Below are 15,509 nucleotides of genomic sequence, written 5' to 3'. Positions count from 1 at the left end.
ACAAATGCTGGATGAATAAACTTAATTTTATTTTACCTTCTTGATTCTCTTCTGTTATGTCTTCTTTATTGTCATCTTTAGCACTAGTGTCAGGAAAGACTGGAACACTGTCAGGTGACTGTGACTGTGGTAAAGTCTTTTTCTTGGCTTGTGATGTTTTTACTTCCTTTCTACTTCCTTCAGCAGGAGATAACTCTTCATTGTACAGAAGTACCTGAACTGTGGAGCTGGATGAGGGACCAGAAATGGTTTTACGATGAGGTATTGGGTCATTTTCTGTAGATGGGGCCCACTTCCCTATTTGGATGCTTGACTGGGATGCATGGCCAAATGGGCTCCAACGAGATTTCAGAGGCTCTGTATCTGAAACTAGCTCTCCAATTTTAATGTGCGATTGTGATGCATGCCCATGGATATTCCAGCGAGGTCTAGCTGAGACAGCCTCTGACACATTTTCACCAATCTTAATATTAGCATCAGATGCATGACCATGGATGTTCCACCGAGGCCTTGCAGGTGCTACATTTGACACATACTCACCAACCTTAATATTGGCTTCTGAAGCATGTCCATGAATATTCCACCTGGGCCTTGAGGGCTCTACCTCTGAAGTGTATTCCCCAATTTTAATATGAGCTTCAGAAACATGCCCGTGAACGTTCCATCGGGGTCGGTGAGACTGAACATCAGAAGTATAGCTGCTGATTTTTATGTGGGAGTCTGAAGAATGCCCATAAGGATGTGAATGTGGCTGGTAAGTGTCCACATGAGGCACATATTCTCCCACTCCAAGGCTGGCATCAGATGCATGGCCATGAATATTCCACCGAGGCCTTTTATAGTCTACATCAAACACATTTTCTCCAACTCTAATGTGTCCCTGCCAAACAGCAGATGGTCTGAGAACTGTACTAAAATCATACTCATTTTGCTGATATAATGGTGTATCGCCTTCTTCTTCCAGTGCTCCTCTCAAAAGAGGCTGATTTTTACTTATTCGAGAAGTCTCAGAAAGATCAGAGTTAATGTTTTGAAATGCTTCATCTAGCAAAGATCCTTCTATGTTAATGGCAACAGGTTGTTCATCTTGTGGTTTGGATAAAAAGTCTTCTATATTCACATCGGGTTCAGGCAAGGAATTAGCACTGTATAGAGGGCTGCATGCCTGCTCTGAACTTTGGAAATGGTGTTCAGATCCTGCTTTAGGCTGAAAATGCTGATCAGCCTTATCTTTTGTCGGATGTGGCATGGTCAATGCTTTGTCAGTAGAAGCAATATATTCTAGGCCAGGTTCAGATTCTTTTCTGCCACATCTCTCATTAGAATGCAGAAGTTTCACAGATGACACCTAAAACAGAAGTAATTATTACACTCTATGGCTAGTCATATAATCAAGATATTTATTAGGACACAACATTATTACACATAAGGTTTTCAAATTTCCAGTTTTTCAGATGTACTACAAATCCTGTGATAATACTCACTATGCCGCTACAGTGAATCTTCTGTTTACTGAACTGAAATGAACCAATTCACTTCAGGGAAACTTGCGACAGCGATGGGGAGCTTATGTAAGAAAATAAACCCACCTGTGAACGTGGATCTTCCACAACAATGTTTGTATCTAAAGCCAATGGGCACTGTTCATAAGGAATAATATCTAATTTTCTCCTACAGTTTCCATCTGGAAGTTTTTCAAGCATTTCCTATACATAAAAATGACAGAACCAAAAGCTTTTAATATACCAATTACTGAATGTTCTAAATAACATTCCTTTAAATCCTTTTAGAAGATACCTCGATTCGCTTTTGATCTTCTAACAGGAACTTGAGACGGGCTGTTTCCAACTTGTGTCGCTGGATTTTCCATAAAGCTCTTTGTTCCCTACGGGCTGCATCATCAGAAAGTTTGCTATAATGGTCAATTAATTCTTGCCTAAATGAAGGTAAAAATAAAACTAAGTTACTGATTTTGATCTTACCTTCTGAAGAATGAGAGCTTTTTATACTTCAGAAATGAGAAATCAATTTTTAAAACTAAAAGTCACGGAGTAGAAACAAATGGAGAAAACAAGACTGTATTCTTAGTCAATATGTGTTTCTATAACTATGCTAGTAGGTCACTCTTTTTTCATAAGTATGTTTAGATATAACAGAAGAAGAAGAAACACAACTAGATGTATAACAGGGGTAATATAAATAATTAATTATCAACATAATTTCTCTGTCTGCTTTTTATTTCTGGTTAGACATATATTTGACCATTTTTGCTGTGGTCTCCATTTTTAATTGTAAGACTTATTTAAAGTTTTTCCTCAAACTCTGATCATTGCAAAAAACAAACTGCGCAGTGTTGGTGCAAATCAGTGGTTCCCAATTTTTTGAACTACTGACCATTCCTAAATCATAAATTTGCTCACAGACTACCAAAAATCCTTACATCCGTCTTTTTGCTGGCAACACTACTCTTGTAGAGCAACATCTGGGAACTGCTAGTACCATAAATTGTAATGTAAGATAATTTTTCCTGAGGTCTTTATAATGATTACAGAGTTTCCAAGTTTTGGTAGACTAGTCATAGATACATTTACCTTGCCTTTTTTTCCAGTTCCTCTTCTAAAGCTTTCAGTCTTTTTTCCCTCTCTCTGAGCTCTCGGGCATAGCTGAAATCATCATCAATCTCCTCTTGTTTTATAGCAAGGCGACGCTGTATAAATATATAAAACTCTTAAAAGCCACTCTCAACACCAGCAGAGATGTATACAACTGCAAGAAGTTCTTATTTGTACCTCACAAGCTATCCATGTAACTTCAGTACAGTAAATCAAAATATTCTTTCAATTATTTGCCTAGAAAATACACTTAGCCTTTAGAAATACACAAAGAAATACCTCTTGGTCTTTTGCAAACTGCTCTTTCAACTTCTGAAACTGTTCCCGTTTCTTTGCATCCAAAGTCATTCGCTCTGATATTTGTTGATCTGTATTATAATAAAGATATCGTTATTTCACATTAACAAACACATGAAAAAAAAAAAAAACCCACAAAACTTCATCACAACTTACCATTAATGGCTTTTAGTACTTTGCTAGCAGTTTCTCGAGCATGAACAATTAACTCTTGTTTGGCTATTTCCATGCGCAAATCCTAAAAAACAAATACTGGGTGGGAATTTTTCTATTGTTTTAGACTTGAAAATACACTGTTGCAATGACAGGTGCACACTTTGAAATGGTTATTAATCTACAGTCACTGTACATGTGTATGAATAATGCAAATAATTAAATAGAATGTCTATATTTTATTATTTAAATTAATATTGAAATTTTATTAATACCCCAGACATTACATTGAACCAAATCAGTCTGATTTATACACTAGGTTGATGGCATCTGACAGACAATCTGTTAATACTAAGAGTGTTTGAACAAAATAATTTGCCAATAAGGAGAGACCTGGTTACTAATTAGCTTGTTGCATTTGTCAAATTATAATCTAACAGAAACTTTTGAAAACTTTCCAATGGAAGTCCAAAACTCATTAAAAATATGAAAATACCATCAAATAACAACATGCCACCTAATTTTTTAAAAAATTATGTTAAAAGTTTATTTGCTATGATAGCAGTTCAAAACGCAATTGGTCAACAGGAAAATTCTGATCACGAATGCAAATTCTTTCAAAGTCACAATAAATACGAAAAATGAGTATTTAAGAAAACAAATCCCAACAATAAGATCTTTATTCTTTTATTCTTTTATTCATTTACCTTTTCTTCCTTGCTTATTGAACTGTATCGGGCAATTCTTTCCATACGACCTACGTACACTGCACAATCTCTCTCTATTTCTTTCAGCTCCTCCAGGGAAAAAATAACTGAAATCCGGGGAACCGGTATGTCTGACCAACATATATAATGCTGAAAAATAATGAGAAGTTTCCATTTAAAAACATTTTTAAAATTGTAAAACGTTAAATTATTAACTCACATTATATATATTTTTTTTAACTTAGCAACATTTCAAGATATTGAAACAAGACTCTCCGCATAGGATCTAAAATTTTTAATGATAAACCTTTTGAGCATGCTATAGCATTCAAAGGAGACAGAAGTACTGGTCAAAGTTCAATTCTCACACCTCCTCCCCTGAAACTGCATAGGCATTTAAAATCTGAGATACATTTATACTAGTAATGTTCTAAATGCCTAAAATTCTGCTTTTCTGAATATCAAAATTGACTGAGAATGAGTAACTCAGCACTGAATGCGTCTCTCATATCAAAAGTGATCTTAATTAGATTTTTGTTTACTTATATCCCCTACAGACTCTCAATTAATAGGAACAGTTTGGAACATAACTAACACACACCTACAAGAGTGAGCTCTACACAAAACATGTCAGTCAGAAATATGGCCAGTGCACATCACAGAGTACTTATTCTGTAAGCTAAGTATCTTAGTTCCTTGTGCTCCACCTTCCCCCCCCTAAACCTCTGAAGCGGTTCTACTCAGCACAGAAAACAGATCAGTGAACCTTAAAAAGAGAGTGTACAAGCATACTCACACTTGGATTCTCCAACCTAATGTCAAAGGCCAGAAGATGGGATGCCCAGAGCTACGTTCCTGGGACTGTGTTAGCCTCAGCAAGAGGGAAAAGCCATTTGTTTAGGACACTTTCGTGGAAAGGGATGAAATGTGGCTGGCACTCTCAAACAGACGGAGGATGTTTGAACCTGGGCCCCCATATCCTGGGGGAATGTTCTATTAAAATACTGTCTTAGTGACTGACAAAGCTGTCACTGTTTTATAATGGAAATGACAACTGATGCTGCTTTATGCAGAGCCCAGTACTATGGGCACACCTGAATCATGGTTTCAGAACACTTACTGGAGCAGCCTGCTAGGAGAACTAGCAGAGGACACATCTCACTTGAGGCATTAGGCTTATGCATGATGGAGATGCTGAGCTGCTCAGTTCTGACAAGATTGGGCAGCTTGGACCTTACACAGAAATAGAACTCAAGTCACTCGGCAAAGAGTGCCTACACACTTCAGAAGCCTCTGCGGTTGTTTCATCATTAGAGATACTTAAAGAAGAGGGAAGACACTAAGCAGTTTAACATATTCTTCTTATCAAGAAGACTTGTTCTGCAAAATAGGAATGAACTACTTAAGTGTTTCTCAGAAATGTAGTGGTAGACAGAGCTGAAATAAAAGAGCTATGCAAAACTGAGTCAAGACCTGGTAACAGGTGTTTTTAAATAGAGAAACAACAGTATGAGTTGTGTGAAGAATGGAGGGTACTTGTGTGGAAGCATAAAACATTCTTGCTTTCAATACAACGGAAAATCGGAAGTCTAGAATGTACATGGGATATCTTAAATTTGATGCTATTCAAATTTATATTTATGCACTGAGGTATTAGCAAGTAGAGTAGATAATCAGCTCACAAATATCTGAGAGTAAATAATTATTGTACGTGAACCAACATCATGCTTATGCAATACCACTATCAATAAAAGAGCAAATTTGCTAAAAACCTTGAAACTTGCTCTAAAGAGTCATGGTTTTCCTCAATGTAGTAAGAACCAAACCAGTACTTACCCTAGGACAACACAATTTCAATAAGTTTATGGTTTTTCCACATATGTACACATCATTAGCAATATGTTTAAGAAATACAGGGACACAATCTTCTACTTCTTTTGAAATCAAAACGTAGCCATGAGTCCAGTAATGTTTATCTGCACATCAGACAAAAGGATGAAAGTAGAAATTTTTGATTATTTAATTAAAACAGTACAGATTGCATAAATTAAAAATGTGCCATATATATATATATTTCATACCTCTGAAACAAAGATAATCCTCATTCACCTGGATCATGAATTCACCATAAACATCCCTGAATACACCACTGTATACCCAATCATAGATAAATCTAAAAAAAAAAAAAAAATTATAGCATATTGAAAATCAATCCTCTTGCCTTTTCAAATTTATTGCAACCAAATAATAATAAGTATATTCTTTAAAACATCAAAGCATACCAAGCTATAACCAGGATAAAAATGAGCAATAAAGCGCTCTCGCACTGATATTAATCTAAAGATATACACGAGACTGTATCCTTGCTTTCTTTCTCAAAAGAAACTGCCTTTATATTGCACATTTCAGTGAAAAATATTTAAGATCAAAGAGCATTGCCTGAACTAAAACAATCTTTTTATATCTGTACATTAAATTACTAAGTGTATATTAAAAAATCTCTAGAAATCTATCGGGCACATCAAAAGCACAGGGAAAGAAAAGCAGGAAGGATTTATTTTCAAGAGATATAACTCTAGCAGGCAGAAACAGGAAAGAGTATAAAACGATGATACAATACCAAACACTTTTTCCTTGGAACCAGAGACATTTTTAATACATATGCAGAAATGAGAACTACTATTTTGGAATATTTGTTCATGCTTTTTCATATTTCCTCTCTGTGACAAAAAGCTTTTGAATAAATAAAAAATATAATTATCTGAAGCTATAGATAAAAAAGTTCAGAGCACCTTCAAGCTAATACTTTGTCTTCCTACTAGTTGCAATACTAGCACTGTTTCTAGACGTTGGTTCAGTATAAGAAAAAGAGAAATGTTAAGCATAGAAACCACAGTTCAATTTTAAGTTTATAAGTAAAAAGTTAAGACCTTTTTACATGTCAAAACTCATGTTTGTATGATTTATATAAGCAACAACAACTTCTATTAGTTTGTTTTTTCAGGTTAATGAATGACGGGGCTAACACTTTCTTCAGACAACAGATGCCTCCTTCCATGGCAGCCCTGATTGCTTATATGACTGATGTTTTGATAGTGATCTGCAACAAATTTAGGTGTCAGTCCCATAAATACTATGTATGAGTAACTGTACTTTTATATTTTTAGGTTTGTAGTGATGCCTGGACATCCTGCCCTTGGTATTTAAGGAATGTGACTACACGCCGTAAACTGCAGGACAAGAGCTACAATCAGATATTGCGGTCTTCTGGTAAACTGAGGAAATCTGAAATTAATTTCTCTGAAGAAGAGTTTAAGCAGAAGGAAGAAAAAACAAGAAGGGTGGTCATGGGAGGAATATTAAGTTTAGAACATCTTGAATTTTTTTTTTTAATATTGTTGCATCTATTAAATATGATTGTAAACTGATAATGGACTACACCTATAATCTCTATAAATACCTATTTTTAAAAATTTACTAACTAATATCTCTTCAGAAGTATACAAACTAACAACTTCTAAATTGATGAGTACTGCTCAACAAAACTGTTGCAATCCAAGGAAATCTATTTCCTAGTGCTACTTAGTTATACCTACTTAATGAATAACAGATTTATTTTACTTTATTTTTGTTTACTGAAAAGCCCACATAGAAAAAACAGTGGAAATGAGCACGAACTTTTCTGGTTTGTGCAACAAGAGAAAGCTGTTGCCAGTGTCAGGATTCTACTAGAAGTGATGGTATGTGAGAAGAAAAATTAAAAGTTTATATGAGTCTTAGATTTCAGTGTGAATTTTCAAGGCCAGCAGCAAAAAAACAAAAACAAAAACAAAACCAACCTCTTATTTACATGTATTTATTTACTAATATAGTCATACATAAAGGCTTTATGTTGTTAATGGGTTGGAAAAGTGGGGGAAAGAAGGAAGGCAGTAAAATGAATGAATTTCTATGTGCGTTTTGCAGACAGCGCCACAGCTTAGATTCCCTCTGAAAATGTTAAAAGGCATTGTTAAATTAGCGGAGTTACTCACCAGATTACTAATTCAGAACTGCTCTTAAACACAATTATGCAGAGAACAGTATGCACACACCTTGTGTACGGTTCACAGCTGGTCTTTAACAGAGACAGAAGAACTGGATAATGCTCATTGCTACAGTTGTTGAGAGCCTCTTTGTACAGATATGAAAGCAATTTCACACCCTGAAAAAATGAAGAATATTCTAATGTTAGACAACAAATTCCATTATAATGCCAGTAAGAAAAGATTCATAAATATACATCTTTACATCTGTTCCACTAGACACAGAGGACAGGATTTGTCTCACTTTAGATATCTGCAGTTAAGAACACTTTATCTGAGCTAACTATTCCAGCTCCCTTTATGGTCGCTGGAGAGAAATAGGCGTATTTGGAACTGGATTCTTTTGACTTGCTACAGACATCTCCCTTAGGATGAGATGAAATACACTCCAAGGCCTATTTTGAGTCCTTTGTTTACTTCAGGAATTGAAATCACAGGATAAAATTTCAAAGTTTAAAATATCTGGAGAAAGGACCATGGCATTCTAAGTGTAGGCTCCAAGGTTCATTTCATATCTGCCTTGGCCTGAGAGGCAAAAGATCATTTCAAGATACATCCTTTCTTCAAAACAACTCTTCTAATCAAAACTTAAATAAAGATTGATTTGAGCCTTTTTTGTGTGACAGCATGATTTAGAAATGATCTGATTTTTCTGGTTTGTGACTATAAATATTTTCATATTTGCAAAGGCACATATAGATGCAGAACACAAAAAATTAATAAGTAACATCCCTTGAAATTGTTCTGTTTCATTTCATACTGCACCTGCAGATTTTCAAAGCATTTCAATACCGGCTCAGCGGTATTTTTACTCAAGTCAAGCATCATTTTTTTCTGTTTTTTTTTTGTAACCGAGTGAGACCAACACTAAATATTTTATATAAAATCCTACCTAATTTTATTTGAAGCATTTTAATATTTGAACCCAAGCCAAACATAAAAACATGAAATCAATTATCACCGTAGGAAATGCAGCACCAGCTCCGCCACTGATCCCCAGTGTTGTTGTTCCTATGCCACAAAGTTCAGCTAAGTATCTGAAACACAGTAGTATTGAAACATACGTAACATCTTTCAATCAGAAGCCTCTGAGATCGCAGTGATGGGAAGTTTGCTATAGTTGAATATCACACAACCACTGTGTAGTATCATCTGAATGATAATACGGATAACAAAGAAATGGAACACTGAAATACAAATTACAAAAGAAATGTAGGTTCACCTAGTTTAAAAGACTTCACATGCTTTCCCTAGATCTTTCTGGGACATAAATTTTTCCACAAAAATACAGGAAAAATGCTGAAGACTGTGTAACAATGTCTGTCTAATATTGTCCCTTTTAGCATATACAAAGAAAGAGACTGCATTTTTCTTCACTGAATAGCTTAAATATTTAATATTATTACCTTACCTCAACTGACGACCTAGTTTTCTGAAGAGAAAGGTGATTGTTAGAAGACTTAAAGTAGGAGGTGTTGACAAAACACAGGCTCGGTAATACTGAAGATACTTTCTCAGCCCACTTGTGAATGCCTAGTATCAATAGAAAAATATTTACAAAGTCTTATTGTTAAAGCTGTTAATAGCCTACCTATGTCTCACATCAGTTACATCAGCAGGAAAACAAACCCTTTTCCAAAAAAACTTCTGTCCAAAATAAGAGGGAAATACTCTCACCATGCAACTTAAGACATCCAAGTTAGCCAGCTGGCTCCTCTATACCCTTGCTACATCCAATGCACAGAGACTATACTCTGGCAGAGTATAATAAAGCGTCTTGGTTCAGCTTCTTTGAATTGCCATTTTGAGGAGCTACGCACTCTCCAACAGCTATAAGATGAACCTAGGGAAACCTGTATCCTTATTTTCATGTATAAATTGGGTTTTGAAAAGAAATTTCCCTAAATGCCTAACTTTTTCTAGCAAGACAGAGACTTTCTTTTCTCCTTTTGAAATACATACACCATTTCTATTTACATTACTGTAAATCAAATATTCAGAAGGAATGCATTTTCACAGTCGATCCTCACTGAATTCTATGCCTTAGAAAGAGATGAATTCACCTAATATTACACAGTGCACATATAGTTCAGCATAATACACAGATGACTGTTAGGGAAAATTTATATTAAGAAGTAACTATGGATGGTGAAGAAGTAATTAAAGCTATTGAACATCATGTTTCTCTATTTTATTTATTTCAGTTTAAAAGTAATATACATATTTTTACATACATATTTATACACATACACACATTCTGTATTTAGAAAGCTATTGTATTTTAATGTATAAATATGTAATGTCTAAAATGTCTAAAAAATGGCATTCCTTTAGTTCTCAAGAGAACAACAGGACTAAACAAATCACACTTCAGGTAATGAAGCGCTTTCATCTCTTGTTTCAATGCCTGCAAGCCCTAGATACACACAGCTCTGATTTAAACAGGGCTTCACAACGGCAATGCTCACTGCAGAACTGGGATCAGCAAACAAATACTTGTACTGAAAATGCTTTGCAGTTCTGCAGAGTGCAGGCATTCCAGCTTCACCTGAAATCAGTTATCTTCTCTATCTAAAACAATCAGCTCACTCAATTTAGATGATTTAGTAAGATTGTATTACCTGAAATACAAGCCCTTTGCTGTATGAAGAATCTAAGACCGGCTGAAGAGAGAAACGACTTAGTCGTGTGTAGTATGTCCCATATTCTGCCACTTCTGAGAGTAGATTGTGCATCGTCTCTGGTGAGGTTCCAGATACGTAAACCCCCTCCTTTATCACAAATGTTTGAGCAGCCTAAAATGATACAGGGAAAAAAAAAAGCAGCTTCAAGTACTTCACAGCTGTATTCTGATTTAAAATAGCAAATGTTTACATACAAAAATAGCAGCAGATGAACATATACTTCAGGTACTCTCGTTACTGAGACTCTATAGCTAGGACAGCAAGATAAGCATATTAAATTTTCGCAAAATTTCAGGAGTGTCAATGATATTTTCAGATATACAGACTACCTAATGCTTTAATGAAAACCCAATCTACAAAACTATTTACATTTCTATGTTCAAGAATTCTCGAACCAATTTTCACTTAGAGGACTACAAACATTCTTTGACAATTGCATTACAATAACATCACTGTTGCAACATATCAATACTGCCTTGCTGCATTAAGGTCACATTTACCTTTTTAACAACACCCATCACTGTAAGATCTCAAAAGAAGCAAGTCTAATTCTTCTGAGGAAATCTCTACTAAAGCTTAGATGCAACTAAGAACTGCAGTTAAAGCGTCTTCCATACCTGATTGAGCGAAAACGTAGCAGATACCACACCAATGAGGACATTCAAGACATCCTTAACCAGTTCAGGTTCTTTCATTAGCACAAGCTGTGGAAGCTGAAGTACAGTGTTACTAAATAGCTGCAATTCCCCTTCTCGAAGTTTGTAAAATTTGTCAAAAGCTTCTCTCCCAGCTTCAGTAAGGTATGGTTCCTCTTTTTTACCCGGTGGGCTGTGTGAGAGTAAATAAAACATTAAAAGGTGATTATATGAAAAGAAGGAAATATACCTCCTAAAAAAAAGCAAAAAGACATTTCTGATTTTTACACAGTCAGTAATATGTATTGTTCACAGAAAAAAACTGCTACTAGTATCATACTACTTATAGTGGTATGTTAATTTGAACATCTGTTCAGAGACAGAAAACTTGATGGAGAATTACCAAGCTTCTCTGGTGGCTTTCCCTGCTGCAGTTTTCACATTAGGAAAACGAGGGCAATACATACCAGACTTCCAGGGTTATTGTATTATTAATAGTCAAATACTTTAAAAAGAAATATGCTCAAAACACTATTATGACACATATTAACACATTTTAGTTCTTGCTGGTGAGGATAGCTATTCCCTCCCAAACACATTCTCCTTCCACTGCTTCCAAAAATAATGAATTCTAGCAGCATTCATTCCATTGAGGCTGTCAGGCATATGGGCTTTCTTTAAATCTGAGAGCCTTACAGACTAAATGCATCAAGAAAAACTGTCTTGTACCATGAACAAAGCTAGACAGAGCTACAGTAGATTTGGAAAATCAGATTGGGGGAACAGAAATGAGCTTCTGAGGATTGGAATTGAAAAAAACATCATATGACATTGCAACAGATGCAGTACTAGACTATCACTTAAAAAAGAAAATCACAGAAGATATAAAGAGCAAGGTTTCCCTGAGAATTAGGCACACCACCATCCAGCAGGAATGGAAGAGAGACATCTGCCATCTGTACTTTTCTTCCCTTTTCAGATTAAAGCACTAAGAAGCTTTTAACAGGACTATATAGAGCCTTCTTTCAGGAGATGTATCTTCTGTTCAATAGCTAGAAGAACTATGAGTCTAATAATACCATAAAGAAATCAGTTATAAAGTTTCTGTTTTGGTTACAGACACAGGAAAAAGGAATACAATACTGGGAGATATGGGTTTAAGTCTTTTAGCGCAACTACCATTTTCTCTTTTGAAACTGAAAATATGGAATAATTTTTGATTGAAAGGAATTGCATAGTCCACAAGAAGTCTGATAAATAAGAAAAACATTTCATTTCACACAAGCAGTAATTGTTCCATTAATCCCTTTGGTATCTTTGATAAATACGATTTTTTAATCTCCTCCTATGAAATGGTTAGCTGCAGTCTTAAGAACTAGTTTGGAGGAACTAAAGGACCTTTTTTCCCCTCTCTATCATTACGGCAGTATATTGAATTTTGTGTATTAAATTTGCACACTTCCTTATTTATACTGAGGTCACTTGGAACTGAGATGAAATGCACCTTCACACACATGCAGATGATGCACAGTAAATTTGCTAGTAACATCGGACACATACTATCCAATTCTTTCCCAACATCTTCGTTTGCTGGGTCCGTAGGTAAGCACTGCATCCCACAAGTCTATGTCTGGCGTCATGCTGGGCTCTGACTGAGAATCAGGAGTCAGATTGGATGCTGACTGGAACCCCTCATCTTCTGACTGGTCTATACTTTGAGGAACCTGTCGAAAGAGTTCATATACTATACATGAAATCATACTACTGCAGAAACGTAGGCTAATAAAGAATAGGTTTTGCTATCATTTGTGATCCAGTGACTCAATGTTTTAATCTGTTTTTCCCTTTTATATTAAGTTTCTTGTGTAAGCATTCTTCCATTTGTTACATCTGTGGGTACCAATGCCTATACATTAAACAACAATCATCATCAAAATAATACATTTTGTTGGTATTAAAACTGAAACTTACTCCTTTTGTAAGCATACCAGCTGACTGAGAATCTCATCTCTGGACATTCAACAATATGCAACTCTCCAGTAAAATCATACTGCTCAGAATTTCTTTTCAACAAATGGTTCAGGCCCTAATTCTTCAAATTTGTATACATTTTGTTAACTATGACTAATTCCATTTGTTAAAATCTATTCACATGCAGAAAATGCGTAGGTATCGGTACCCTCAGTACCACACCCTCAACTCTTGCCCATTTCTACAGGAGCTGTACGTGCATTTTACTAAAACACCCGGTTTTAGTAAAAGCCAACCTTGACAAGACACACCCATGTAAAACACAGCATGTTCCTCAAGAAATTTTCCAGTCTGATGGAAAGGGTACAGTGCTCATCGAAAAAGGCTATTCCTCCCCTCAATTGCAACCTACATCGATGGGCAGACATTAAATGGCACAAGGGCTTTCTTTTTTAATGTGTCTGCCTTCAGGCTTCTATTAAGACATCAAATAATGGGAATTGCAAAAGCTACCCATTATGTTAAACAGAAGGAACAAAACAATGATTAAAAGTCCAGAAACATAAAAAACCTACCTACACATTGAATAAACTGGAAAGAAGGGAAAAAAGAACAAATCTGTTTATCTAGTACCTAGTAGTGTTATATGAGAATATAACATAACAAAAATAAATAGAATGGACAGCAAAAGGAAAATAAGATGCAGTAGAAACTGTACACGCTGAAAAGGTATAAGGACAGTGGGAAATACAAGGTTCAATGAAAAATAACAACTGAAACAACTGGTTTAAGATACAATAAACCAAGAAAACACAACAAGTAAGGCAGCGTAATCTGAACAGCAAAACACATACATTCAGACAGGAATGCTTATGCAATCAGTCGGAACAGTAACAAACAACAACGCAAAGAAGCTCAATATATAAAGCAGGCAAAAACATAAGCAAAAGATTACCAAGGCTGGGAAGGAACAGATATAGCTGATGGCTTAACTTCATACGGCCTATGGCCAGACGACTTTTTTAGCACATCGCTACAGATGCCACCAAGATTTTCATCATCATACTTCTCTGTATCTGAAAAGCCTATTTGGCTCTCAACAAAGAAAAGAATCCCTGTTCCAACTTAAATTCAACCACTGTCATGTTTCTATTACACACAAAAAAAAGACTACATATATTTAAAAAGAGTTTCAAAATAACATATTGGAAGCATGCATTCACTCTGAATCAAAAACAAATGACACCATACTTTAATTGCAAGTCCAGACAAATCTGCATTGTCAGGCACTGGTGGTAAATCCAACTTGATGTCCATATCGTATGTACGGCTGTGGACCAGAGCACCGAAGAGCGAGACCCGCGTTTCCTTCTCAAACTTGTCACCAGCAGGATAGTTTTGCGAGAACAACCCGATCGCAGGGAGTCCCGTTCCAGGTGCAGCCTCCATTATCTGAAGTGTCTTCTGAATAGTGTCATTGAATTGACACTCTTCATTTGTGATTAGAGATTGTATATCAGCTTCAAATACACTCACATCATAATAATCATAACCCTGATATTTGACATTTCTCCCAACATACTTGTTGTTTAGAAAATAGTCCTTTTTCTGCGGTACAAGCTGAGGCGGGCCTGTTCCAGCAAGCTGTACTAAGAGATCCAAGACAGCATTAACTTCAGTAAAAGGCAAACAATCAGCTGTCTCCAGTTCTTCCACAAGACTCTCCAGCCTGTCTGCTTGAGCACCTAGACTGCCAACTCTCAGGTTGAAAGACAGCATCAAAATTTTGTTTTTCACTGGAAGCCTGGAAACGTTCGACTGCAGCTTACGAGCCTCATCTTGAAAAAGGTTCGTGAACAGGGCATTGTACGCAACCCTCTTCAGATTTTGCTTAGCCCTCCTCTTGCAGATCTTCCGTCTCCCCAGGTGGACCTTCCACGACAAACCTGCCAGGTGGGCTTCACACAGATCACTGAACAGCTGTGTAATGCTCTCCATTTCAAATCCAACTGTCAGCTTACAGCAATTACAGTTTTAAGCTGGGTCTCTGGTTTCATCTGAAGACCTAGAAAATACCAGCAGAGGAGACAACTTGCAGCTGTCCATGCATATGAGAACTCCGCACGTTTTAACCTAAACTGAAACAGAGATAACCCAAAATGAGAGAGAAGAAAACTAACCTAGCACATATTTAAAATACTTAGCTATAATGAGTTATAAAAACAACACTGGCTCTGACCTCAAGCTTATCTTACGGCGGTGCAAGCGCAGCCGCAGGCGCCTGATGCTGCTACGCAGACTGAAGGACAGGGGACCGGCCGCTCGCAGCGCGGACTCCCCTGCCACCCTCGCCCTCAGCCCCCGA

The 15,509-nt window shown here is 36.3% G+C and overlaps 1 protein-coding gene across 6 annotated transcripts in view; it reads right to left on the bottom strand.

Annotated features, from left to right (window-relative positions):
* TUBGCP6 (tubulin gamma complex associated protein 6) overlaps positions 1-15,509 on the bottom strand; it is a 33,135-nt gene that overhangs the window by 13,714 nt on the left and 3,912 nt on the right. For 5 of the 6 annotated variants that reach the window (XR_003256015.1, XR_003256014.1, XM_026081506.1 and 2 more), the window contains exons 2-17: positions 14,396-15,209; positions 12,734-12,897; positions 11,156-11,366; positions 10,476-10,649; positions 9,266-9,387; positions 8,816-8,891; positions 7,864-7,973; positions 5,851-5,942; positions 5,606-5,745; positions 3,770-3,919; positions 3,066-3,147; positions 2,892-2,980; positions 2,592-2,707; positions 1,798-1,936; positions 1,590-1,706; positions 37-1,348 (exon numbers count right to left, since the gene is read on the bottom strand). Coding sequence is in view for 4 of the 6 variants with exons in the window: in XM_026081506.1 (XP_025937291.1) it covers positions 37-1,348; positions 1,590-1,706; positions 1,798-1,936; positions 2,592-2,707; positions 2,892-2,980; positions 3,066-3,147; positions 3,770-3,919; positions 5,606-5,745; positions 5,851-5,942; positions 7,864-7,973; positions 8,816-8,891; positions 9,266-9,387; positions 10,476-10,649; positions 11,156-11,366; positions 12,734-12,897; positions 14,396-15,142 (3,841 nt within the window). In the remaining 2 variants the exon portion in view is untranslated. The remainder of the gene's footprint in view (positions 1-36; positions 1,349-1,589; positions 1,707-1,797; positions 1,937-2,591; positions 2,708-2,891; positions 2,981-3,065; positions 3,148-3,769; positions 3,920-5,605; positions 5,746-5,850; positions 5,943-7,863; positions 7,974-8,815; positions 8,892-9,265; positions 9,388-10,475; positions 10,650-11,155; positions 11,367-12,733; positions 12,898-14,395; positions 15,210-15,509) is intronic. The other variant, XM_026081509.1, reaches the window with a different exon arrangement.

This window comes from Apteryx rowi, unplaced genomic scaffold, assembly GCF_003343035.1.
Source record: "Apteryx rowi isolate R43461 unplaced genomic scaffold, aptRow1 scaffold_550, whole genome shotgun sequence".
In the NCBI taxonomy this organism is placed as follows: Eukaryota; Metazoa; Chordata; class Aves; order Apterygiformes; family Apterygidae; genus Apteryx; species Apteryx rowi.
This window is presented reverse-complemented; position numbering and strand designations above follow the sequence as displayed.